The sequence below is a fragment of the Fringilla coelebs genome (genome assembly GCF_963513975.1).
Source record: "Fringilla coelebs genome assembly, chromosome: 2".
NCBI classification, from domain to species: Eukaryota; Metazoa; Chordata; class Aves; order Passeriformes; family Fringillidae; genus Fringilla; species Fringilla coelebs.
In genome coordinates, this window is record NC_140029.1 from 90,548,400 (window position 1) to 90,572,841 (window position 24,442).

General features: G+C 42.0%; 1 protein-coding gene across 2 annotated transcripts in view; it reads left to right on the top strand.

Moving 5' to 3' along the window:
- Positions 1 to 14,139, top strand: part of WARS2 (tryptophanyl tRNA synthetase 2, mitochondrial) — a 41,318-nt gene extending 27,179 nt beyond the window's left edge. For both annotated transcript variants that reach the window (XM_084226482.1, XM_084226481.1), the window contains exons 3-6: positions 6,573 to 6,653; positions 8,390 to 8,475; positions 11,066 to 11,184; positions 13,188 to 14,139. In XM_084226482.1, coding sequence (XP_084082608.1) covers positions 6,573 to 6,653; positions 8,390 to 8,475; positions 11,066 to 11,184; positions 13,188 to 13,636 — 735 coding nt within the window. In that variant the 3' untranslated portion in view covers positions 13,637 to 14,139. The remainder of the gene's footprint in view (positions 1 to 6,572; positions 6,654 to 8,389; positions 8,476 to 11,065; positions 11,185 to 13,187) is intronic.
- The last annotated feature ends 10,303 nt before the right edge of the window (positions 14,140 to 24,442 follow it).

The window sequence follows — 24,442 nt, forward strand, 5'->3', positions numbered from 1 at the left end:
TATGTGACTAAACTCCAAGGTAAAGGGGAAAGCTGTAGATAATAACACATTTACTGACAATAACTAGATAACCACCCCCTAATTCAATATGTTGCTTAACATGTTCTTTAAATCTGATATTGCCTTTGTGACCATAAACTTATTCTACCCAATCAGTTATTTCTTTGAGCATGAATTTGGGATACTGTGGCAAATTTTCTGTCATAATAGTACCTGCACTGTGTGCATTTGATTCAAGAGTAGTCTATTTTTTTTCTAGTTTATGGTCTTTTTTTTCTTTAGCTGTGTAATATAGAGACACATTGCTAAGTATCTTGAACGTATTTCCTGCAACCTTACACATTAATAAAACCTTACCTCTTATTCAAGAAAAATGTGAGCATCATTTGGTTTTAAAAAGGGCCTCTTGCATTTTGCAGAAGCTCTTACTGGTACTTCTAGAAGGGACAAAATTTCTTAGAAAAGGTTTAATTTCTTTTTAAATGCAGAACTCTTTCCCTTCTCTGTTTCAATTTCTTTTAGGACACAGCAATCCAAATTACCTCCTGAGACTTTGTTTGTACTCTACTCTATCAAAATTAAATCTTTTAAATTTACTGCCCCTTTAAAATGTAGCCCTTAATGAGGTTACTCTGCCGAGGAAAGCTGTTTCCACATGATAGATATGCAGCCAATTGACTGTGCCTTACAGAGCAGGGCTATAGGCTGCAACTTGAGGAAGTCCATCTTGAAAATAAAACATTGCATCCCTTTTTGCAGAAAGCCACTTCAGCTGCCAACACACAACTTTGCGTTATAACCTCAGAAAGCTGAGGCCCAGTGTTGCTGATTTGCCTGCTTTCAAATCTGCTTCCAGTATTCATGCCTCTCCCGCTGTTCTTGAATCTCACGGCTTGCCGTCTTCCTCAGCTGTATGTTTCATCATAAAAAGTCATGTAGAATTATTTGGACTAAAAGTAGCTCCTGTTTTCCTATGTATATATCACTGGCTCTGGCAAGGGAATATCAACAATAATTTGGTAAGGAATAGCTAGGATCAAGGACAAAAAAAATAGATTTTCAGGAAGAAGCCCTGAGATTGTACTCCAGCATATAAAGCTCCAGAGATCAAGTATGAATTGTGACCTGAGTTTAATTACTTCAAATAGCTGCACAAATAAATAATTCAGAAGCTATTTGTCTTTTAAAAGGGAGGAGCAGGGTGCTCAGGTGAAGAAACAGAAGTGTTTGTGCCTTTTAGATAATTGCTCATTATCATTTGGAAATGGTTTGTTAAACTTCTGTTAAATATGTGTGCTTTAAAAAAATTAAAGGAATCTGGGTAGGCAGCCTTGGCCTTGTCAGGCCACAAGGAAGAAATGTAAGCAGTTTGCTCTGAAAACAACTCTTTGATTACTGATTAGTAAGCCAGGTTGTGGGGGATGCTTAATGCAATGGAGATTGAAGGAGGAAATGTGTCCCTGGTAATAGCATAGAGGTGGCCATCTCAACCCTTTGAGAAATGTTGATGGTTTTTACAGACTTGTGTGAGATTAGAAAATAGAACTGTTAAAATGAGCAAGAGCACAGAGCAGGAAAAAAGAGATAAACTTGTTATATATACTGAGAAGAGCAAAGGGTAGGATTTGGGCTGCCTGAAAAGGGGGGATTGCTATATGGATATGGGTAAGAATTTTTGAAAAATTTTAAATGGGAAATAGTTGACTTTATAAAGAGAAACAATAAATAGAGCACTTAAAAACTGTTATTCCTGGAAATATTTTCAGCAAGGCTGCAAGAAATATTTCCCAAGAAAATAATGTTTATACTGAAAACAGGCAATTATATTTTTTTCAGGACATAAAAATAGCTGAAGTTGACCTGAAGGATTTAATTGATTAGATAACTGATTTTCGGAATTACCAGGGATTGTGACATTGGAGTTTCGTTTGACATACAGTTCAGGAACTGTCACTGGTAGTGAGTTCTATTAATTGAAGATGTAATTCTGGTTTTCTACCATTTGTATTACTTTTATACTGATGTACTTGGAGGAGAAGGCACACTGAGAAAATTATGTCTTCATTGGAAAGGAGTTACGTTTATTATTATCTGTTCTCTTTTGAAAAATGGGCTGATCCTGAAGTACATTGTAGCTCTGGACAGAAGTTTGTTGTTAAAATACAAAAGAAAATTAGTTCTTTATTGGTTAAAGTATAGACAGAATAGCCTGAGTTAATTAGAGCTCTTTATACTTTTATTTCTTGAAATCCTAGTCGGATTATTGGGTGGGTAACTGCCTTTAAAAAATAAGTGTAAAAAGCAAGCAGAACACCTCTCTAACAGTCATACTCTTTTTAATGAAAGTTGTGTGAAAAGTGATGCTTCTCTGACAAAGGTTTTCCTTGTGATGGCACAATAAACACTACCTGACACAATAGGAATCAACTGAAAACGTTTTGTAGATTTATGCAAATATGAGATCTCTCTTCTCTGTTTCCTTTCTTATCACTGTTGAAAGCCACATAGGCTGTAATACTCCCTTTTTTTTTTTTTTTTTTTTGAATGGCACAGTCAGCAGTCATGTTCCTCAGGGATTCTTGCTGGGAGCAGTTCTAGTCAACATTTTCCTTCATGACCTGAAAAAAGTAGTGAACAGAAGTTCACTGACAATACTAAGTCCAAATGCTATGCCAAGGAAAGAAATTTCAAAAGAACTCATAAAACAGAGTGGACAGGCAAATAAGGGGCAGAAGAGCTTTAAATACTTTAAAACATCTGGGTAAAAGTATTCTAAACCTTCTTCACACAATGCAGGAAAGAAAGTCCTGGAGTCATCCTTGGCAGTTTTCTGAAATCATTGGCTCAGCACAAGCAATTTTTAAAAAAGCTAATGATATGTCATCATCACCACATCACCAGAAAGGGTATTGTGAGTAAGACAGAGATGACGTTTTGTCACCGTGCAAAACCTTAGTGTGGCCATTTTTTGAATACTGGGTGAAATTTTAGAGTCTCCAGAATGAACTAATGATTTAGATATGATACAAAGGAGAGGAATTCATGCAGCAGGGGATAGAGTGGCTGCCTTAAGAAGGAAAACTTCAGAAGTCAGGGTTGCTTCCGTTTGAAGAGGAGAAGGCTGAGGCGTATTTGCAATCACAGTTTGCAAAATCAGAAAAACACTGAATAAAGTGGATGTGGAATTGCTCACCAAATTGTGCAATATAAGAAACAGGTGGTATTCAAAACCAGTAAATAAACATGAATACATTAGTGGCTAAATTTTTTCTTTACACATCAGGTTTAAGCCTCTGGAGCTTGCTGCTCCTTGAGGGTGTTGAAGTGGCATCCTGGTTTGAGAGGAACTGGGTTTTTTGGGATGCTGTGGTCAAACCAATAGGTGCTCAGATTTTAATATTGGCACCTGGTGTGGCCAGTGAGGATATGGATACGCCTCTGAGAACACAGGGGGTTAAAAGCAGAGAACTCCCGGGGGAAGCGCTCTTGGGTTCCGTCTGTGGTTGGGTTCTGTCCTGACCTGCCCTGCCTGGCTGCGGGCTGGGCAGGGAGGGGAGGCCATGCGGTGAGGTAGGCTGGGCCTTGGACAGAGAAGGGAGGTGAAAGCTCCTGCAGGATGGAAGGGTGGAGGAATCCTGAGAGACATCGAGCAGCACCCCCGGAGGGGGCTGGTGTCTGTGTCTGTGCCACCTTGAGATCTGATAGCACGGCCAGCCGAGAAGGAGAAGGGGGGGGCGGTGAGAAGGTGCCCAGCAGCAGCCGTGGGAGTTCTGGACAGGCAGAGCCTGAGACTTTTAACCCTTTTTTAGATGATGGGAAATGCTGATTCCTCCTGGAGTTGAATGAGAAGAGAGATAGAGATAGAGATAAGAGGAAATGGGCCAGAGCGAAGTTGAGAAGAATCCTAGTTCGGAGGAGGTGATGGAGTGGCCTTTGGCTGGACTTTTCTTGTATAGCCATGGACAGAACCACTTCTCCTGTGACACAGAGACTGTATTTAGGGGGGAGACAATGGCTTGGAGCCAACAGAGTGCAGTGATGTGATGTGAAGGAGTGCATGAACAGAGACGACAGGTGAGGAGGGTGGTGGTGGTGCCCTCCGTCTTCAGGGAAGAAGAGAATCTCTGTTCTCGGGACCCCCTGGCCCCAGGGAGTGAAATTTGGGGGGACAGGTGTACCAAAGGTGAGAGACTGTGCTCTTTTTGGAACTGGGCAAAGCACCCTTGAAAAGGAAAAGCCCTAGAAGCAGCTCTGGTCCATGTGCAGTGGTGAGAGCACTGGGCATGGAAGGAAGATGTCAGGATGGCAGATGATCTCCGGGAGGTGCCACGTGTGACAGGGAAACACAAGAGGTTTCAACTGTGTTTCCAGGGGAAGCCCATGGTGCAAGCAAGACTCCTCTCCTTGATGAACTGAGAATTGATTATCTAAAGGGTGGTGATGGACTGAGAGTTGATAATCTGAGGGTGGATGTATTTGGAATTTGGTGGGGGGGAGGAGGAATGTTTTTGTAAGGTTTTCATTCCGAGTTCTGTGTGTTTCTCTTTATATTTAGTTGTAGGTTAATAAAGTTTTTTTTCCCTTTTATTTCTAAGCTGGAGCCTGCTTTGCTCTATTTCTGATCACATCTCACAGTAGACACCAGGGAGAAAGTATTTTCATGGGGGCACTGGCATTGTGCCAAGATCAAACCATGACAAGTGGGCACTATCAGCTGGTTCAGAAATGGATTAGACATATTCCTGGGGAATCTGGGTACATTACCAGGACTGGGCCAGGGACAATTGTGGTATTCCCTAGTGCAACGATTATGGATGCTGGAGAAGTATGAGGGGAAGATACTGTAGGAAGCAGTAGGCTCCTGTGTTTGCCCCAAGTGCTACTTCTGGAAATAGAGCACAAGGCTGCATTGCCTTTGTTGTGATCCAGTACAGTGTTATTTCTCACATTTTTGTGTTTTGGTTATTTAAGGGAGACATTTGCCTGCAGTTCTAAATGGACCTGCAGCAAGCAGCTGATGGAGTTTGCATGGGAGAATGGCTTCTCCTGATTGTTATCCATGGGTATTACTCAGTGAAAGGAAGAGTAGATTGAGCCATTTTTTGCTGATGTCATATACATCATCACATCCTCCAGTTTCTTTGTATCGGATTTGTGCAATCAATGTGATGGAATACTAAAATAGCTAAATGAGTAAGGTTTAAGCAGATGCACCCTGACCAGCCAAAGGCAGCAATTACCTGTCCCTCTTGCCAAGTAAAACACAGTAGCTTAAACCGTGATTTAGTCTGACAAATGATTTGTGGTTTAAGCCTAGAACCTCCTGAATCACACACCAATATACCGTCAGTTACTGCAATTTGGGTGATGAATGCTGACTCATTAGCGTCTGGTACTGAATTTTATTCCAGCTGAAATCTCTACCCTTTGGTATACTTCTATGTATTTTGTGCCCATTTTATCAGGCTTTCTCTTCAGCATATTCAGCAGTTTAGTAATATTTAGCAAAGAACTGTTTGTTTGAAGATGGGAAGTGAGTATAACTTGGTAGGACCAAGAGCTGTGTATTCCACCCAACAAATGCTGTTTAGATCAGTTGGTGTTTTGGTAACTGATGTAATGTCAAGTCCACTCATCCAGTGAAACGCACGTGCAGTCTTGGCTGCGAAAGCAACATCTGACAGGGCTGAATCAATGACTGCATAGCTTTTAAAGAGGGTTCTTGTCAACACAAGTGCAACAGAGCACCATCTCCTCTCCGTCCGTGACTAGAAGAAAGAAATGAGAAACCACTTTCAACCAGATGGTGATTCCTTCTAGATGAAATAGGAGTCTTGTGCTTAGTATTTTCCTTGAAGTTCATTTTACTCCAGTATTTTGTTGCACTTTGTCTTGTGCACAGAAGATTGCAGGTCAAATAAGCATGAGGGAATTAATAAAATCCCTGAATCTGTGGGAAAGGCAGAAAGAAGGGAGAGAATCAACCTGAAATATTTCTAACCACTGAGCTGTAGTCTGGAGGTTGGATACTTTTACACATTGGTCACCAAAGTAGTCCGATGACTGCTAGCTAGGAAATTACTGTATTTAAAATGTGACAGCAAAGGAATTGCAATTAATAATCCTAGTAGTTCTTACTTGTTAAGAAACACTTTTTGCTGCCTTCTGTCTGGGTTGTTATATCATATTGCAGGCATGAAGCTTTGAACATCCTTGAGACAGTTAGCATGCTCTTAAAGCTTCAAACCTGCCAATATTGCAAAGAGTGAATCAAGTGTTCAAGCAAAGGAGTTTACATGTTTGTTCAACTCTGCTATTGCTAAAGCATTTTCTTTCTTATTTAGAATATGAGTGGATAGGATCAAGAACCTTGCTATACTCTTTTAATATAGAGCATTCAATCCTGGCAGTGTCCAAAACTTTCCATTAGCTTGTCACTTGACCTTACTGAAAAAGTAATATACAGAAATAAATGGTTTTCTGGTCTTTGATGCAATTTATTCTTACTGACTTTGAGAAAATATGCATATAAAGGAGGAAGATTTAAATAGATTCTAACTTCATACTTTCAGGTTCCTGAGCATGCAGAACTTGCCTGGATTCTTGGGTGCTTAACTAATGTGCCACGTCTGCTACGTTTGCCCCAATGGAAGGTATGGACAGTTTGGTAAATTTAAAAGAAATTTATGGGAATTCAGTAGAAATGTTGTCCTGGAAATACTTGTCATCTATGAAGTACCAACTTTACCTAGGTTGTTCTTGCTTTAAGTTTAAGTAATTCTGTAGTCCTGTGGTGGAAGGGGTAAAACATACTTCTCCAGGTCTGTTCCTCTTAGTGAACATTTTCCTGCTGGAAGCTACAGAATTGTGGTTCTGGCAGACATTTGCAGAAAAACTGTGCTAAAAAGAGGTTTGTTTGCTGTTATTAAACTGATTTTGCTAGAACATTCAGTGTTATTTCAGTGCTTGTTAAATAGTGCAAAAGTAATGGAAGATATTGCAGTGGAAACCTTGGGCCTTCCCGATTAAGGAGTTCCATAAACAGCTTTTCATTTTCCACTATAAAGAGTGGCTGCTCTGTAGATTTTATGGAAGAGTGTTCAAAAGAGGCATATGTTTGAAGAGGAGTATAGAAATTATAAATATTAAAAATGTGCTGAGTGGTTTTGTATCTTAAACATTTGCCTTTATGAGTGTCAAATGTTCATCTTCTTAATCTTGGTGTTGCATCAGCCTGACTGCATCAACAGAGTTCTTGCATTTAATTTCCTTGTATTTTATTTTGACATTTAGTAAGCAGAAAAAGACAGGAGAGAGGAGTATCTGAAAAAGGGGGAAAAAAAACCCCAACAGCTTAAGAGCAGTTTGGGCTTGCAGAGTTCAGAGCAGTCTTAAATACCTCCAGATGTTTTCTTTTTTCCTGTTTTCCTTCTTAATTAAATAAAACCAGTAAAACTTAAATACAGCAACCAGTGTTAATGCATAATATAGATTAAAGCAAACCTTTGCAAACCTGAGGTTCTAAAGTTAAGCTCTTAAATCCTACTTTGACTGGATTGACTTTCCAGACCTACAGATAGGTGTTACAGGTGCTAGGCTTTGCAAATTAGGTTCCCTGAACCGTAGGCACTTAAGATGGAGACAGAATTCAGGATTTGTTGGAGAGTGTGAGAGAAGTCTAAACATATTTGAACAGTCCTAATGAAATAATTCAGATTTCAAGGGGGTTAGTATATTTAAGTATTGCTAAAAGTAAAACATAGCTTTGGCATCGCTAGAACAGAGTTAGTGTTTGCAGCCTGACTGTCTTGATCTAGGTGATCCATATCAGGAAACAGTAGAGAACTTGAATGCATTCAGTGGATTGTGGGGAGCAGTGAGAACTGATGGAGAAAGCACTGAGACTCTGCCTCTGTAATTCTGGCTTCTCCCAGCTGTCACTGGCTGTCCTGGTGACTGTGTGTGATCACTGTGTCTTGATCTCTAACACAGGTACTAATATCTTTTTGTATCTCTATTATCAAGTGTTTCAAAAATGCACTGCTGAAGACACTATTTAAAAAGTAGGATTTATGTGTAATATACAAGTTTAATAACTTAGCCTGATGGTTTTGCATTTGAAATCATTTCCACTAATAAGGTTACAAACAGAAAAGAAAAGAAACCCTATGTTTCCTTTTAACTAGAATATCAGAACAGTGTAGAGAAATTCATAAATATAAGACATGAACCAGAATATTTTCATAAGGAGTGGATTTTACACGACACTGTCTTCTGTAGAGCTACATAATAAATTACTCAAATATTCAGAATTCTAATTAATTAAAATCACAGACCTTGATACCATTAGTCAAAAGTGTGATTCTTCTATGTTTTTTTTTCCAAACAGATGAAGCGTGCCAGCCAGAATAGCGAAGGAACTGTTGGTTTGTTGACTTACCCTGTGCTTCAAGCAGCAGATATTTTGCTGTACAAGTAAGAGGCAGAATGTGAGCCCATGGGCAATGTCTGTTCAGCTCCATTGGAATGAATGCTTGTCAGGTCAACATGCTAACTTATAGAGCAGGGGAGCTGGGTGTGATTAGATCAGAAGATTGGAAATGGATGACAGACTCTCAAGTGGCTGGTTCAAATCTAGCCTGGTTAAAAAACTACTGACAGGGCTGTAAAGAGCAAAATCTGGTCATGTGAGAATAATTCTTAGGGAATTATAACAGACTGATTTTTAATTACACATATTACGCATTTACATTGATACACTTTTTTTAAAGTAGGTATGCTTTATTTTATGCCGTCTGTATGTCTTAAACTGTCTGTATGTGGCATACCAATATTAGTGGGGGATTTTGTGTAGGACAGTTCATACTGATGAAAAAGAGTAACTTACCAACTGCAGCTTATAGTACCTGGGCTAGTGCTGCACTGGAAACAGCCCCTAGTGAGGGACTGGGGACTCAGCATGCCTAAGCCTGTAGCCTGGCTAATAGAAATTGTCAGCACTGGTTGTATTTCATAATATGATTTAAACTGTCTCAGTAAGTACATGTTGAAGACAGTACACCATATATGAATTTTTTGTATGTTCAGAGCATATGTACTTTGTAGCATTGTTCTGAAGGAACTTGTGAGTATTGGTTGGGACAGAGAAGTAACATAGGACTGAGGACAAGGTTGTCAGGTCAGACTAACCAGTTGTGAGTTCAGAAAAATGTATCTAGAGAAATTTCATGTTAATTGATCATAGGAGGGAAAACAGAACTGTTAGAAGACCAAGAGATGGCATTTCTAATTTACCTACATTTTAACTAAAAATAACAGGAAGCAAGCAAAAGTCAGAATTATTCTGAATATCATAATGACTTTATTTGAAGTGAGTCCCATTTGATTGTCAAATATTTGAGTGATTTGAGTGTCAAGTATTTAAGGGTGAAATTTAGACAACTTTATCAGAAATCACGTTGTTTTGATTGAGCTCAATCATGTCTTCCATCTCTAATAAGATCTGGTGTTTCATCTTTCCTTAGCAAAGCCAGTGGTTTGTTGGCTACTATCTGTATTAACAGCAGGCTGTCCGCCCAGAGCACAAAACAAGGAATTGAAAGAGAAACAATTTCTCTTTGAAGAAACTCGACTTAATATCTTTAATAAGAAATGTTTTAATGTAAACAAAATAATATGAGGAACAAGAATCGGTGAGAAACAGAAACACAGGAAGGGAACAGCAGCCATGAAGTAGAATTTAGAGCTGGAGGAGGGGGAGAAACAGTACTAGCTCAGAAGAAGCAAGGATCAAAGAGACAGGAAAATGGACAGAAGGTAAATACATGACAGAAAGAAGTAAAAATAGCACCAGAATAGAATTTTTTTTTAAAAGCCAGCAAGGAAAAAGGCAAGGTATCATGCAGAGACTTTTATAGAAATAATATGTTTTCTGTTTAGTGGCAAACTTTGTGAATATGGAAGCATTTTGGCATATGGAAACGTTTCTTTTGACCTGCTTAAAGTATATTGATTATGGTAACTGATTTTCTCTCAGTTATAGGGCACTGTGATTTCCTATTGATCCTACTGTAACTGTTTTTAGGTTGCCTTGCTGGCTGGTTGGGAATAAAGGTGGACAAATTGATTCCTGGATGTCAGCCCAGTAATTCAGAATCGGAAGGAAAGCGTACCATGTTGATCTGAAATTTTCTGGGAACTTAAAAGATGCATGGTGAACTTCCTTATTTTGGAACATGTCCAGTATTCATAGCTGAATACCCTGTAAGCCTTAGGAAAAAAATCTGCTGGGGGATGGGAGAGTAATCAAAAGCTGGCAAGATTTCAAGTCTGCCTCATCTAAAAGAATCATACATTTTTAGCAAGTATGATTAACTGTGGGAAAGAATCACCAGGGGAAGTAATGGATTCTTCACCTCCTCATGTCCTCTGATGCAGATTGTGTTTCCCTCCAGAAGTGTATTCAAGCCATTGAATTCAATACAAAAGATCAAATTATCCTTTGAATCCAGCAGTTCTAATCCTCTAATAACACTTGTGACAATAGAGGCACTGGACCACATGATTTATACAATTATGATGAAGAAGAAACACTCTCTTCCTTCCTTCCCTTGATACATCCTCAGTACTAACTCCTCAACAGCAGTTATGTTTTCCTGAGACTTGACATGACAAGCTGCTTGCACTTTATGCCTTGCAGATCTATCTTACTTTTTTTTACACTATAGCATATGCTCTTTGATCTCTAAAGAGGCAGCAGGAGATATTAAACCTTTCTTTGAGCTGAGTTTAATGAGTTGCTCTTACAGGTATCTTTGCCATATATATCTTCACAAAGGGCTATTTTTGCCCTTGGTTATGTGCTTCAGTTCAGCACAAAAAGCAGAGTCATCCTTGAATATGTTCAGTTTGGGGTCTTGCTCCCACAGCACCTATATCTAGCTGGGACTGAGTGTTTGGCTCAGTCTGGCCCTCAGTCATGGCAGAAGCTGTTACAGTCTTGAGTAACATTTCAGCAGAACCAGAGAGCTTTGCTGAGTTTCCTGTATCTGTCTTTTATTAAAAGGTCAACACGTGTTCCTGTTGGAGAAGATCAAGTCCTGCACCTGGAACTAGCCCAAGATATAGCACAACATTTCAACAAGAAATATGGAGAATTCTTTCCTGTGCCCAAAGCCATTTTAAGTGAGTTGGTTATTTTTTTTCCCTTAACTGCACTTCGAAGTTGAAGATGGATTTAAATATTGTGGAAATAGTTTCGGGGACGAAGAAAAGGGGGCAAACTGATATTAAGGGAGTGGAAAATTAAAAACTGGCAACAAGAGCCTAGAGACTGTGAAAATGAACTCCCAAGATAGATATAAGGCTTTAGAAATCCATGGTTGAGGAATGTACGTGACGTCTGGTATTCTAGTCCAGGGGGCCAGATGCACTCTTCTGCTGCCAGTCAGCCTTGCTCTTCAAGCACTGGACTTTTTAAGAGTAGGGTCTCTATTCCATGTTGCTCACTCAGGAGACATGTAAGCAACAAGGCAAGAGACCTCTAACAAGCAGAATTCTTCAGTGTCCAAGTCAGAGATGTTTACTTTAAGGATGCTGAACAGCCTGTTGGTTTATATGTACAGTACTCCAATTTTTTTTAAGGGTGTTTAATATATGCTTGAGTATTTCAATATGTGTCTGTCACAGAGCTTAAGACTTTACGGTTTTCATCTTAGTCTCAGGAAGACTTACAAGGAAAATCTTCTCAGCCATTTTTGAGCTGTAAGGTCATAGGCCGGGGGGTGAGGAGGAGTCAGATGGCGCAAATGGCATGTTTGCTAAGAAACGTGAAGAATTGGGCAGGGATGAAGCGTTGCATCTTTGTTGTAAGTAATGTAGAGGAATGCACAGCAGAGACCTTCGCCCCCAAAAGGGCAAGGAGCTCTCACCTTAGAAAAGACAGGCAGTAATAAACCTTTCTCAATTTTCAAGCTTCAGTGGCAAAAATGGTGTTAGACCTGGAGTGGTGTTTTGAGAATATTAGGGATTGCAAATGCTACAGTTTCTAATGGAGTACTAAGCACTATAAAGAGGAGCTGAGCGTAGCCTCTGATGCAGGTGAGACTCTTTACCATTAAATAAAAAACTCAATTTGGAAAAAAAAGGAAAAAAACTTTTCATTTTGCTCCTAAAAAGCACTCCTTCTTAAGTTCACAAGTGTATGCAAACCAACAAAATATCCTAGATGAATGGAGAAGGTAGGGACCTATTCAGACTCACTAGCTGTAGACGATTTAATTACCTGGAGTCTTTCAAATTTGCAGAAGAGACTCTTCCAAAAGGTGTTTTCAGAACAAAGCACTTTCTGGGGCAGTCTGAGTTGTATGCTGGAAGAACCTTATCGTTTCACTGAGTACATAGGCCATCTATGAGCAGTATGCAGGTAATTTTGTTGGCTGTATTAGGTGTCTAAAAACAACTGGTATGAGTACTCCGTAGATAAATGATAATTTAGGTACTCCATGAATGATATTTCTTGGTGAAAAACTCAAGCAGTGTGGATTGATGCTGTTGAAGTATTTTGCAATATTCTTCTAGTGCTACTTATCTGTTTCATGTACATGCATGTATCTTAGCAGATTGTACAAAACCCACACTTTTCTTATCTAAACAGTGCTTTACATCTAACTGAGCTGATCAGTGTTGAGTTAGAGAATTTTAATAACTGTTTTTACTGTGTTTTTACTGAGATTTAGGAGAATTTCCAAGAGATTTTGAGTGGAAGAATTTCCTGAAATAAGGAGATTAACTGTTATGGGATTCTTGATTCTGTTTTTTAACCAGTGGAGTTAACCTGTTTCTCCACTGCTCAGAGCCATTCAGTAAGGTGCAGTAATAGAAGGGGAGAGAAGTATGGGGGGAAATCAGCATGTAAGCCACATAAAATATTAGAAGTAGCCCCAGCAGAAGTTCCTGCTAAGCGAGGATGGGAGAGATGGAACAGGCTTCATTCAGTTTATGAGAGGAGAAAGGTGGCTTCTTAGAAGCACAGGAAGGATGCAAGGACTAAACAGAACATACATGATTGTGCTCGCAGTTCATTTTTTTGCAAGAATAAACAACTGTATCATATAGCTGCAGATCATTCTTAGCAGTTGTCATAAGAAACCGTGGTCTGTGCTAATAATTACTTTTTTTTTTTTAAGGTACAACAAAGAAAATAAAATCCCTGAGAGATCCATCAGCGAAGATGTCCAAGTCAGACCCCCAGAAGTTAGCCACTGTCACCATAGCAGACAGCCCAGATGAAATAGTGCTGAAGTTCCGCAAAGCCGTGACTGACTTCACCTCGGAGGTCACCTACGAGCCCGCCGCCCGCCCCGGGGTCTCCAACCTGGTGTCCATCCACGCTGCCGTGACGGGGCTCAGCATCAAAGAGGTGCTGCACCAAGCCACTGGTCTCGACACTGCTCACTACAAAACGGTGGTGGCAGAGGCCGTTATCCAAAAATTTGCGCCTATCAGGAATGAAATCAAGAAGCTCCAGGAAGACAAGTCTCATCTGATAAAGGTTTTAGAGGATGGAGCAGAGAAAGCCAAAGAACTGGCTGCTCCTATCTATCAAGAAATAAGGAGACTGGTGGGATTTCAATAGAAGCTGCTGAGTACTTGCAAGGACTTTTGTATCATGGGACAGGGATTTTGTTATTTGTAACAAAATAATTTATTAATTATTAATCATTTTGGTTTGAAACAAAAATATTTTTTTTCCTGGAAGATCCGAGGAGAACGTTGAAGGTGATTGCATTAAAGAATGTGCATGAAGCCAGGTATTTCCTGTGGGACCAGCATTAAGCTTATCTGGCTAGTCAAAGAGGGAGGACAGAAGCAATCACAATTCACAAAGAAATTGTGCAAAAACAGATTATAAAGTTGCCTGTGTGGGGTTTTGGATTTTTCCATTGACCACTGCAAGAAGCTGAAGTGCAGGTAAAGTGATCAGTATCTAGAAGAAGGATTTGTAATCCCCTCAAGAACACACTTAGCTGTGTATGTGCTTTTGTTACACAATTTATCCTACTGGGGGTTATTCAGCTTTGGTATGCTGATTGAACATGTTCTTGGATAACCAGAATAAAATCAGAGACTTGAAAATAAATGCTCATGATGATGAAGAGGGAACTTACTGCTTCTCCCTATAGTTTCTTCAAATTCAGTGTGAATTATTTTTTTGTATCTATGTAGTTTGTATGAAGTGAATTTCACTTCTGCCATTTGTGCCATCCTGCTGGTCAGGTCTGAGGTACTTCAGTGGGAAATGACATGTGCTTCAGCTGCTCCTATTTCACCTGCTGTTCTGTTTAACAGGCAGCTCCAGGATTTTCAGTTCACCATCAAGTCTAGAACTGCTTTAAAAAAGGTGTCGAAGAGAAGGTGTAATGAATCAAAGCAATCTTGGGTTGAGAATCAGAGAACTTTCTGTAAAGTTTACAAAATTGCTTCTTAAGAAAATTGTGCTAAGGTCAGAGCCAGAATAGAGTTAAATAGATCTTTATGGACTCTTCACTACTGAGCCTTGAGAAGTGTAGTGATGGGAGAGCAGTGTTAGCCTGCCCTGATCTTGAGCCTCCCAAGATCCACAGACTTGGACCCCTGGGTTGTGGCACCTGTTGGGGAATGTGTGGCAAAGGGGAATTGCCAGAAGGAGACACCATGTTCTGAAGAGGGGTAGTAGTACATGCTAAAAGGTAATGAAAGCCCTACTGATCCTGTGCCAGCATATTTAGCTGTGTCGTTACACTTCATGGTGCTGTGTATGAAATTGAGTTAATCCTGTGCTCTGGCAGCTCATAACCACGCTATCCTTGTGGCATTTGTCATGAAGGATTGCAGTCTTACACGACTGAGTTAGTAAAACATGGTGGGGGACAGGTTCTACACAGTGCAGTTGGTTGGTTGTTTTGGGGTTTTCTAAAAAGCAGTATTTAATTAATTATAGTGAGTTGATTCAGAAAGAAATATTTAATTTTCCAAAACATAGAGCTGAGGACTGAGTGTCTCCAAATCTGTGCTGAGACCTGTATTTATTTGTTAGGGATCTGAAGAAGAAAACTGCCGTGCAAGAACTTGATGATGACACATTTTCTAAAATTAGTCAAGACTAGAGAAGCTGAGTGGATGGAGACAGACTGATTGGAACCAAACTCAGTGTAGACAAGCCTAAGGTAATGTCCTCTGGAAAAAATAGGTATATTCAAAAATTGTCCCTGGTTTTAAATAAGCTGTAGTGGATAAGGAAAGAACATATTATAACTGTACATATTTATGTAGTTTTACAAAACTTTTGTCAGTGTTTAACAGCTGCATTAGAGCACTAAGATGAAAAATTGAGGCACACAATTACTGCTGCTTCCTGACTTGGCGTAAAATGTTCGCTGTGGTGCTTTCTAATATAGATTGATTTCTGCAAAGGTCCCAGAGTGTGTGCCTTGAGGGAAGCTAACACTGTCCTCATGAAGACTCTGAAAATCTTTAATACTAGTGTATCTAGTTTCTACCTGTACCTCTTTTTCACTAGCAAAGACAGAAGCATGTATTCAAAAGACAACTCAGAGTTTCAAGGTCCCTCTACACTTCTGATACTCAAATCACCTAATATGTAAAGTTGCCATTCAACACACCTTCTCTGCAGTGGAAGGAAAATAGGAGCATTCATGGGAGGGTTTGACACCAACAGGTGATTTTTGTTTGTTACTTAAACTGTTCTGAGCAATCTTTCCAAAACTGTTAGATTCTTTTTCAGAAAATCATGTAAGTAAAGCAGGAAAAAAAACTTCAAAAGAGCCTTTTCTTTGAGGTGGGGGTTTAATGCATTACATATTTATCTGTGTTTCAAGCAAATTCACTAATTTGCCTCTTTTTAATTCAAAAATACATTGGGGGTTTTTCCTTCCCTTTCCCCTATCAGTCAAACAAGTCTTATTTGCCTGACCTATTTCCTTCAAGTAAGGAAATATACATGTTTTTTCATCTTCAGAAAAGTCAAACTTGTGTAAAAGGAGTACATTAACCTACTCATTGTTGACTAAGCTTTTCATTTTAGTTGCTCCTGTGGAGGAATTCTCAGAATAACATATGCTTGCCCAGTGAAATAATCTCAATTCCATTAACAACCACGATCTTTAGAATCCCTTGAGAGGAGACAACAAATGTGGATGTTTGCAGGTGCCTGTTGCCTATTTCAGTTTTCTTAGAGCATGTTTTTCCTGCAAAGTTAACCATCTTGGCACTCAGCTGGTTTAGCTGAGCTTGAAGCAGTGAGTTGATTCCAAGCTTCTCTCTCCTCTTCTACCTCCCTTTTTCCCTTTGGGAATGTCATATAAGCACCCATTCTGTGTAGGGTTCTGTGGCAATGTTTATTAAGAAGTGCAGTTTAGTTGGAATAGCTGTTTTGAGAAAAATTGTTGGAGAAAACTTGATGGCTTATGTTTCACAGTTATTTGTTTCACAAAATGAATTTGTTTCACATAGTTATTTGTTTCACACAAACTCTAGTGCTGGGGATTTAATGTTTGTTTGCAACCAAATAGGTGCACTCCTGAAATGCATTTTCGTGTTTGTTTTTATCCAAATGACATTCTCTAAGACTTCTCTGTGATGTCAGCTGAAGTGCAGTTGGTGGGGAGTTTCTGCAGAAGCACACTCCTCATCCCAGCTGAGCAGATCTACCCAGAGTGGTAGAGGCATGTCCTGTGTTACTGTGGAAGTCACTGTTAGGTGTTCTTCCAGGACAGAGTGGGAGAAAGGTCCAAATAGATCTTTCCTAATTGGAATAAAAAGAGTCAAAAGGTGGAGAGGTATCCCTACCCCATGCTGTGTTGCTCGCTGAAGAAAAGGAAGCAGAAACTATGATCCTTTATTTAGAAGGGATCAGTAACTTGTGCCTTAGACTCAAAATCTCCCCTTTTGCCATTCTGTGTGTTAGTGCTCCTGGCCCACTGCAGATCCCAGCCATCACATATGTGTCAGACATAGCATCTCCTGGTAAGACTCACTCACCTTTAGAGATAAAACATCAACTCCATAGTGAATTACTTGCAAAAATCTAACAAAAACATTTATACACCTGAGACATTTATTTTTTCAGCTGATTGTGTCTAGGAAGTCATGATATCACATAGTCAGGCTCAGCTCTGTGCTTTCAGTTTAGAGCACAGGGTTTACTGGAATTTTAGATTCAGGAACAATGTTTCCTGCAGCAGAGATTCCAAATGATGGTTCACCCCATAAATTAACTGGGTGAACCAGGGACTGTTAACAGGGACTGCTCCAGCATGCGTCCCTGCCTCAGATAGCTGGAGTGCATGGATATTGTACATTATACTGGAATTTAATTGTAACTCTTAAAGATGATAGTTAGTTTTCAAATACTATGACCTGGCTTCTCAGGTTCCCCAGAAGGCTTTCTGCATAGTTCTGATTCAGTGTGTGTTTATCTACAGCCAATTCAAGCAAAGCTCCTTTGCAGGATTATGGCTGCATCCATTAAGGGCTAGAGAATTCATCAAAATGAGCTGATAGTCTAAGGAAGGACAGTGAAATGGGATCCGTGGGGACTGACCTGCATCTAAATGTTTTGGGAGCCGTAGGTTTGCAAAGCAAATGTTTTCTTATCCTTGGTTAGGGCCATTATGATCCTGCCAACAGTGTAGCAGTAAATACTGCTGATGAAAGTGTGTTCTTTCAGCAGTCCAGCTTGGTTAGATTTACGTTCAGTACAAGGGATGGATCTTTCACCATTTTGATCTATGCATTTAAGCTCCTGGATGCTGCCTACCTTTTTTTTTTATGACTGGTGGACTGCTGCACAGAGAAATAGTCTAGCAAGTTGGTGGAGGAAATCTAGTGGAAAAGAGGTTTTGTTCAGGAAATATATTGTCTGTTCTTGACAGGAAAACAAAACCCCTCTTTCTGCTGTGTTGGACTGTCTAATTTCCTTTTAATTATTATATATGCTCATTCTTTCTACGTAAGTTTGACAGTAGCTGCAAGAAGAATGTCAATATATTGTGTAGTCAAAAGCCTTAGAAGGACCCATACATCTCTTATATTTTTTAAAGTCTCTTACATAGTGAGACTTTACTGTTAGCATCAGCCAGTTTTGGGAAAAATGCTGCAGCAGAACTGTAGTCATATGTGACATTAATTTATGTGCATTTGGTGTTTTGGTTTGGATTTTTTTGCTCACTCAGCTGTGAAAGAAGACTTACTAAATATTGAATTCCCAATGAAGCTTTTTATCACATAGTCCTGTCCAGATGACAGCTGAAGTAATGGAAAATTCTCTTTATTATCACAAAATATTCTGCTCTGATTCTCACTGTCTTTTCTGTTATTCTGTTGGTTATGCTAATGGTCATATTGTGGAAGGTTTGACATGTAAGTATTTATTGTGTGTCAATAAGAAATCATTTTACCTGCAACAGTCCCATATTGTTTTGGAAATGGAAGATTTACTCATCACTTAACTTGTAGGCAGCAGCCTTGGTGTCACAATTATTGTATATAAAACCAAGTGCCAACCTCCTGCACTGGTAAAGTAAACAGTTTAACACCTGGGAAGATGTTCTGCTGCTGTTGTAAATTGCTGTCACAGAACACCATGACTGAAGATGAGATTATCCACTGCAGAAGTGGGCTCGTGCTGCCTGTGGACATAAAATTAAGCACTGAGCTTAAGGTCTGTTGTGCTGTTGTGCTCTCAGCATTCCAGCATGGCTGTGAGACGGGAGCAGAGCAAATCTGTGCCACACCAGAAGGCTCATCAGTTCCAGATGTGCTGCATTTGCTGTATGTGCAAGATGAAATGTCAAGACAAGAGTTGCAGAACAAAAATCCTTAAAAGTTATTAAATGTTTGGAAGTAAGAGCATGCTTGTAAAGCTTGGCCTATAAAGCCTGTGATAGCATGGTCTTAGCCTCACTCATAGAGCTGACAGGAGCAGTCACACAGCTGAGTGTGATGGTGGCATAAGGTAAGCCATCTGCTTCCTCAGTGCAATCATGTAAAGACAGTATGAGTCTAATTTGAGGGGTTACTGGATTAACCCTCACAGGTGGGAAATAATAGCTTATGGCAGAGCAAGGTAGTACCACATCTCCCTTGTGTCCTAAACCATTCTGAAACCAGATGCTCACAGCTCAGGTGGGGACACAAAGCACAGAAAAGATGCTGCATGGACAGTGTCGCTTGTCCCACGTGCTGTTGGATCTATGACTCTGCAATTCCTCCAATTTTAGTTTGGCATGACTTTATTGTCATCCATCAATGTGAAATGATGGTCATGTGCTGATAAAATTAATGGAACTTTGGTTTGAAACACTGGATGTATGTTCTCTACTATCTTCGGTGAAAAGTTCTTTCTTGATGCCCCGGGATTTATAGAAAGAAATCATTAAGCCAAAGAAGAAGAAACTTATCAAAACAAGGCTACTTTCTGGCATTACCCAGAGTTTCTGGTGGAGGTGGTTTCTGACGTTATTCACCCTGTTTACCTTCATACTTCATCCCCTAAGCCACCTCTCTCTCTGAGTAAAGTAAAACCTGTATGTTGAATGTTGTGAGACTGACTTTTTGTTGTGATTGGAAACAGTTTGTCAAATATATTTGAAGAGTCTCTTTCTTTGCTAAATGAATAACAAAGATTTCAATAAGCGCCTCTTGAGTATTTAAGCCAAGAAATAAATATGAGTGGGTTGGGGTTTGCTCTGCCCACACTTACTCCTTCATGGCCTGCCTGGCAGATGTTCCTACAGCAAGAATAGGAAAAAGAGAAATTTTCTCCTTAGGGTTGAAGGCCAAATGTAAACTGTGAGTGGCAGTGTGGCATCCATTATTTTTAGATAGTGCTCATTAGCTTTCTCTTAGTGGTATATCTGTTTGCACACACCCAAAGTTGAAATTGTGTGAATATTCAGGGGGAAAAAGCACTGGATGTGAATGACTAAACCCATTTCTGTCTCAGAGCTACTGTCTTTGCTATGCGTGAGCATTGGCACACAAGGAGGAAGGGCCGTGCTGCTTGGGAGAGGATTACTGCTGTCAGCATTGAGAGATCTGATCCAAACTGTGACACTCCTACCTTGAGTTTACCAACATGAACCCCCCTAGAAGGAAGCTGTGAAGTGGATGGATTTACTGTGTACACTTTATGCAGGTTGCAGGTTCTGTAGTGTCTGTGTGACTTGTTAGGAAAGTATCAATTTGATGTTTAATAACCATTGCCAGAATGGCCCAAGGATGTGCTGGGATTCTGAAGATCTCAAATATCTTATGGGGAAAAGCTGAAAGAGTTGAGCTTGTTCAGCCTTGAGAAGAGATATCTGAGAGGGGGCTTCATCAATGTCTGTAAGTATCTGCAGGGAGGATGTCAAGAGGATGGAGCCAGGCATCCAGTCACACCATTCTCCTTGGTGATGCAAAGTACTGGGATGAGAAGTAATGAACAGAAACTGATGCACAGGAGGTTCCACTTGAACACAAGAAAGAACTTCTTTACTGTTGAGGTGCACTGGAACAGATTGCCCAGAGGTGTTGTAGAGTCTCTCTCACTGGAGGTATTCCAGAACTGTCTGGACACAGTGCCTTGCAGTGTGCTCTAGGATGAACCTGCTTCAGCAGGGAGTTTGGAGAAGCTGACCTACTCTGCTCTCTGCCAACCCAGCCCATTCTGTGATTTTGAAAATTCGGATGTGTTGCTGATTTGTATGTGGGTTGTTCTGGCTCCCCTGAAGATGAAATGTGCTTTTTTGAGTGACTTATATCTATCTAATGGGCCTAATTTCTACAGAGATATTGTAAAAATAAATTTTAGAGTTCCAAAATATCTGTGTAGCATAGCAACAAAACTGAAGTGATGAGCTTTAATCCACTTCACTTACCAGCATCACACACTGGCAGGAGTAGAAACTCCATTTCTTTCCTTCTCCAAGTTCCAACCCAAAGGGCTCCACTCTACTTTCTGCTTGCCTTTGAGGAGGTGGATTAGCTTGAGTGCAAATGATGTCTTTATGGCTTATAAGGATATTTCAGTAGCTGAGGAGCGGTTTGTCAAGGGAGATCTCTGGGTGGCCTAAGACTTAATGGATGCTGCCAGGTTCTGGGGAGAATGCTTTTCCTCTCTTCAGTTAAAAAAAAAATGTAATGAGATGAGAATTTAATAAATAGAGAATATTGAATATTCCCTATCTGTTTCATTAAATGTTTTGCTACAGCTTCATAGAAAACAGCAAAATGTGCATCATAAAGGCCATTTTGGTGTATTGTTTTTAATCTGATTTGAGCCTTTGTTGTCTGCCTTGCAGTTTTCTGTTCTTTTACTTCTTTCTCTGGAAAAAGAGTTTTGCTCTTTGGTTAAGCAAAGAAAATCTATAAACATGTTTTACTTTTTATTTCTCTTTTGTTTTGAGCAGGAAGCTTAACTTAGAGCAGGATGCTTTGCTTCAGTTTCCTCACTATAAATGAGGCATAGGAGACTTCATTACGCATATATTGAGAGGCTAAACTAATATTTACCAAGCATATTGGTAAATTCAAGATGCCCTTGCTTGGCACTGAGTTACAGTATTTCTTCCTGAAGTGCTCTTTTGGTGATGCTTGTGGTGCAAGTAAACAGTGAAAAGTGCCAAAGGGCAGACAGTTCAGTATAGGCTAATAAATAATGTATTTAGTGGAAGTATCCGAGTTGTGTGCCTCGCAGAAATCTGTAAGCTGTTGATTTCTACCTGGATACTCTTTGTTGTGCTGCAAAATACTTGAAAATGTCTCTTAATCTTTGTCTCCTTCTTGCAGTGTGAACTTAAGGGCCTCTCCAAGGATCTAATACCTAAAGAAAGCTAATTCTACTACAGGGACGGGAAACAATAATTACTAAATTTCCTGAATACTAAACAGTTTGGGCTGGCATTTGGGGTTTTTTTTAGGGAGCTGGTCCCTCCGTTCTTGGCCCTCTCACTGCTGGTATCTCAAGGATGGCACGCCCCTGCCTGCTCGCCGCTCCCCACCTCGAAACTTAGCGGCCAGTGAGGAGAACTGGGAAGGTGCCGCAGGAGTGAAGCGGCGGTGGGGGAGCGTTTCGGGCTCGGTGTGCGGGAAGGAGCTTCCTGGGTGCGGAGGGCTCGGTGTGCGGGAAGGAGCTTCCCCGGCTGCGGGGGGCTCGGTGTGCGGGAAGGAGCTTCCCCGGGTGCGGAGGGCTCGGTGTGCGGGAAGGAGCTTCCCCGGGTGCGGAGGGCTCGGTGTGCGGGAAGGAGCTTCCCCGGCTGCGGAGGGCTCGGTGTGCGGGAAGGAGCTTCCTGGGTGCGGAGGGCTCGGTGTGCGGGAAGGAGCTTCCCCGGCGCGGGGGGAGCCGCGGGGTCCCTGCGGGCGGGGCTGCAGTGCACGGCCGCGGGCGCCAGGGGGCAGCGGCGGGCCGGGGGGCGCTGCGGGCGGGGCGGCGCGGGCATCCAACCCCGCTCCCCGGCCCGGCCCGGTGTCGGTGTCGGTGTCCTGTGCTCCCCATCCCAGCCCCCTGTCCTGTGCTCCCCATCCCAGCCCCCTGTCCTGTGCTCCCCATCCCAGCCCGCTGTCCTGCGCTCCCCGTCCCAGCCCGGTGTCCTGCGCTCCCCGGCCTCGCACAGCTCCCTGGGGTTCCCCGTCCCTGCACAGCGCCCTGCTTCTTCATGTCACGGGACAGGGAACTGCTTTTGCCTGTGTCCCGCTGCCCTGACCGGGACGAGGGAGCGGACTCCGAGCTCCGCGGGTTCAAGGAGACTTTCAAGCTAGTCCTCTCGGCAAGGGAACCCGGCTCAGCCCGTATTGCGGGGTGAGTGCGGGAGCATCGCCGCGACACTGCGCGGCTCTGCGCAGGGGCTGGTCTGTGTCCCTTCGTAAGACTCTGGGCAGCCACCGCATCCTCCCAAAGGTTAAAAGGGAGCATGAGATTCGTCAAAGGGCCTTTCTGAGCCTCTTAGCCTCTTCCCCCTCCCTCTGGAACGGTGCTTGCTTACTGCACGGAGTGCAGCCTCAGCACTGAAGGCTATCCTGACATTGCATCCCGGAGGGCTCTTTCCCTCAGAGATTTTAGAGCAGAAGCGGGGGTAGTCCCTGCTCCGTTTTCGGGGTAGTGAAGCCCTGCAGGGAAAAGGAGGCTGACTCGGTCCGTGCGTTTGCCGACGATAATTCCCCAGCGCTTTCCCTCGGGCAAGCCGTAAACTGGGGATTATTTCAGTGGCCGAATGGTTTAAAAGGATATGTGAGGGGACTGTGCAGGGACGATCAGATCTGCTTCTCGGGGGTTAATTACTAAGCGCTCCCCGCTTCCCTTAACGCAGAAAATACGAGACGAGCAGAGGGCTGGCCGGAGCCGTCACCTCCGTAACGTGTGGAAAGAGGGAGAAGCGTGCTATCAATGGCCAGGAAAACTTTCATTATTTTGTTTTCGAGATTCGGCAATAGGAACGACAGGGCAAAATACACCTGATGCTGCTGACTGGAGAGAGGATAGGACGAATGCACCGGCAGATTAAACGTCTGCCCGCCGTCTTTTGTTGCAGTACGAATTCCCGATACACGACCTTTTCCGCTTTCTTTCCTTTATTCGTTGCCCGCTACCTCTGCTGGGGCTACCTCCGAAATAAAAGCGAGACGTGGGGTTTGGAAAGCCCCGTCTCACCCTGCCTCGTGAAGGAGCCCAGCCTTGAGCCTCTCTCAGACTTGCAGTGCGGCGTTAAAGCTCGCGTTGGCCCTGCATCGCCTCGCCTCCGCACGTCCCCAAACCCCGGCGAGGCAAGAGAGGTGATGGACGAGCGGGGCCAGTCCGGAGCCCCTCGCATCTGCTGTCCCCCGTGGGCTCCAAGCCCGTGGGTGGGCAGAATTACACGCCTCTGTTCGCATCCACGGGCTTTCGGGAAGGGCTTAAAGCAAGGCAATGATTGCCTTCATCCTGTTACGCGCAAGGCGAGCGTGTTCTGCTGAGGCAGGGAACAAATCTGTGAATTCCCGAGCACCCCGTCAAGTATTATTGCCCACCGTTTGAGCACTTTGGGATTAGCTAGAGGCAAAACTCCAGGTGGAAATGCCCCGGAGAGACTGTGCGTGGGGCTAGCGGGGGAAGCAACAGTGGCGGGCTGCAGTGCTCGCTCTTTTCGAGCATCTCCGCGGGGAAAATTGCAGCAATTTCCATATAACGAAAACCAAGTTAGGAGGGGACAGATAATTGAAACAATTATTGGGTGAGTTGGTGCGTTTCGAGAAATGAAGCCTCGCTCGCCCGGCACCGTTCCGTGAAGGGTGCTGCGTTGGCTGCTGTAAATAAATCCTGCTGCTCATTTTCATTGTTGTCTCGGCAAAGCCTGGCGAATCCCGCCGATCCCCTCGCGTTTTCGTCCTGTGCTGAAGCCCGGGGCAGTGCCGGGGGCGGGTAGCG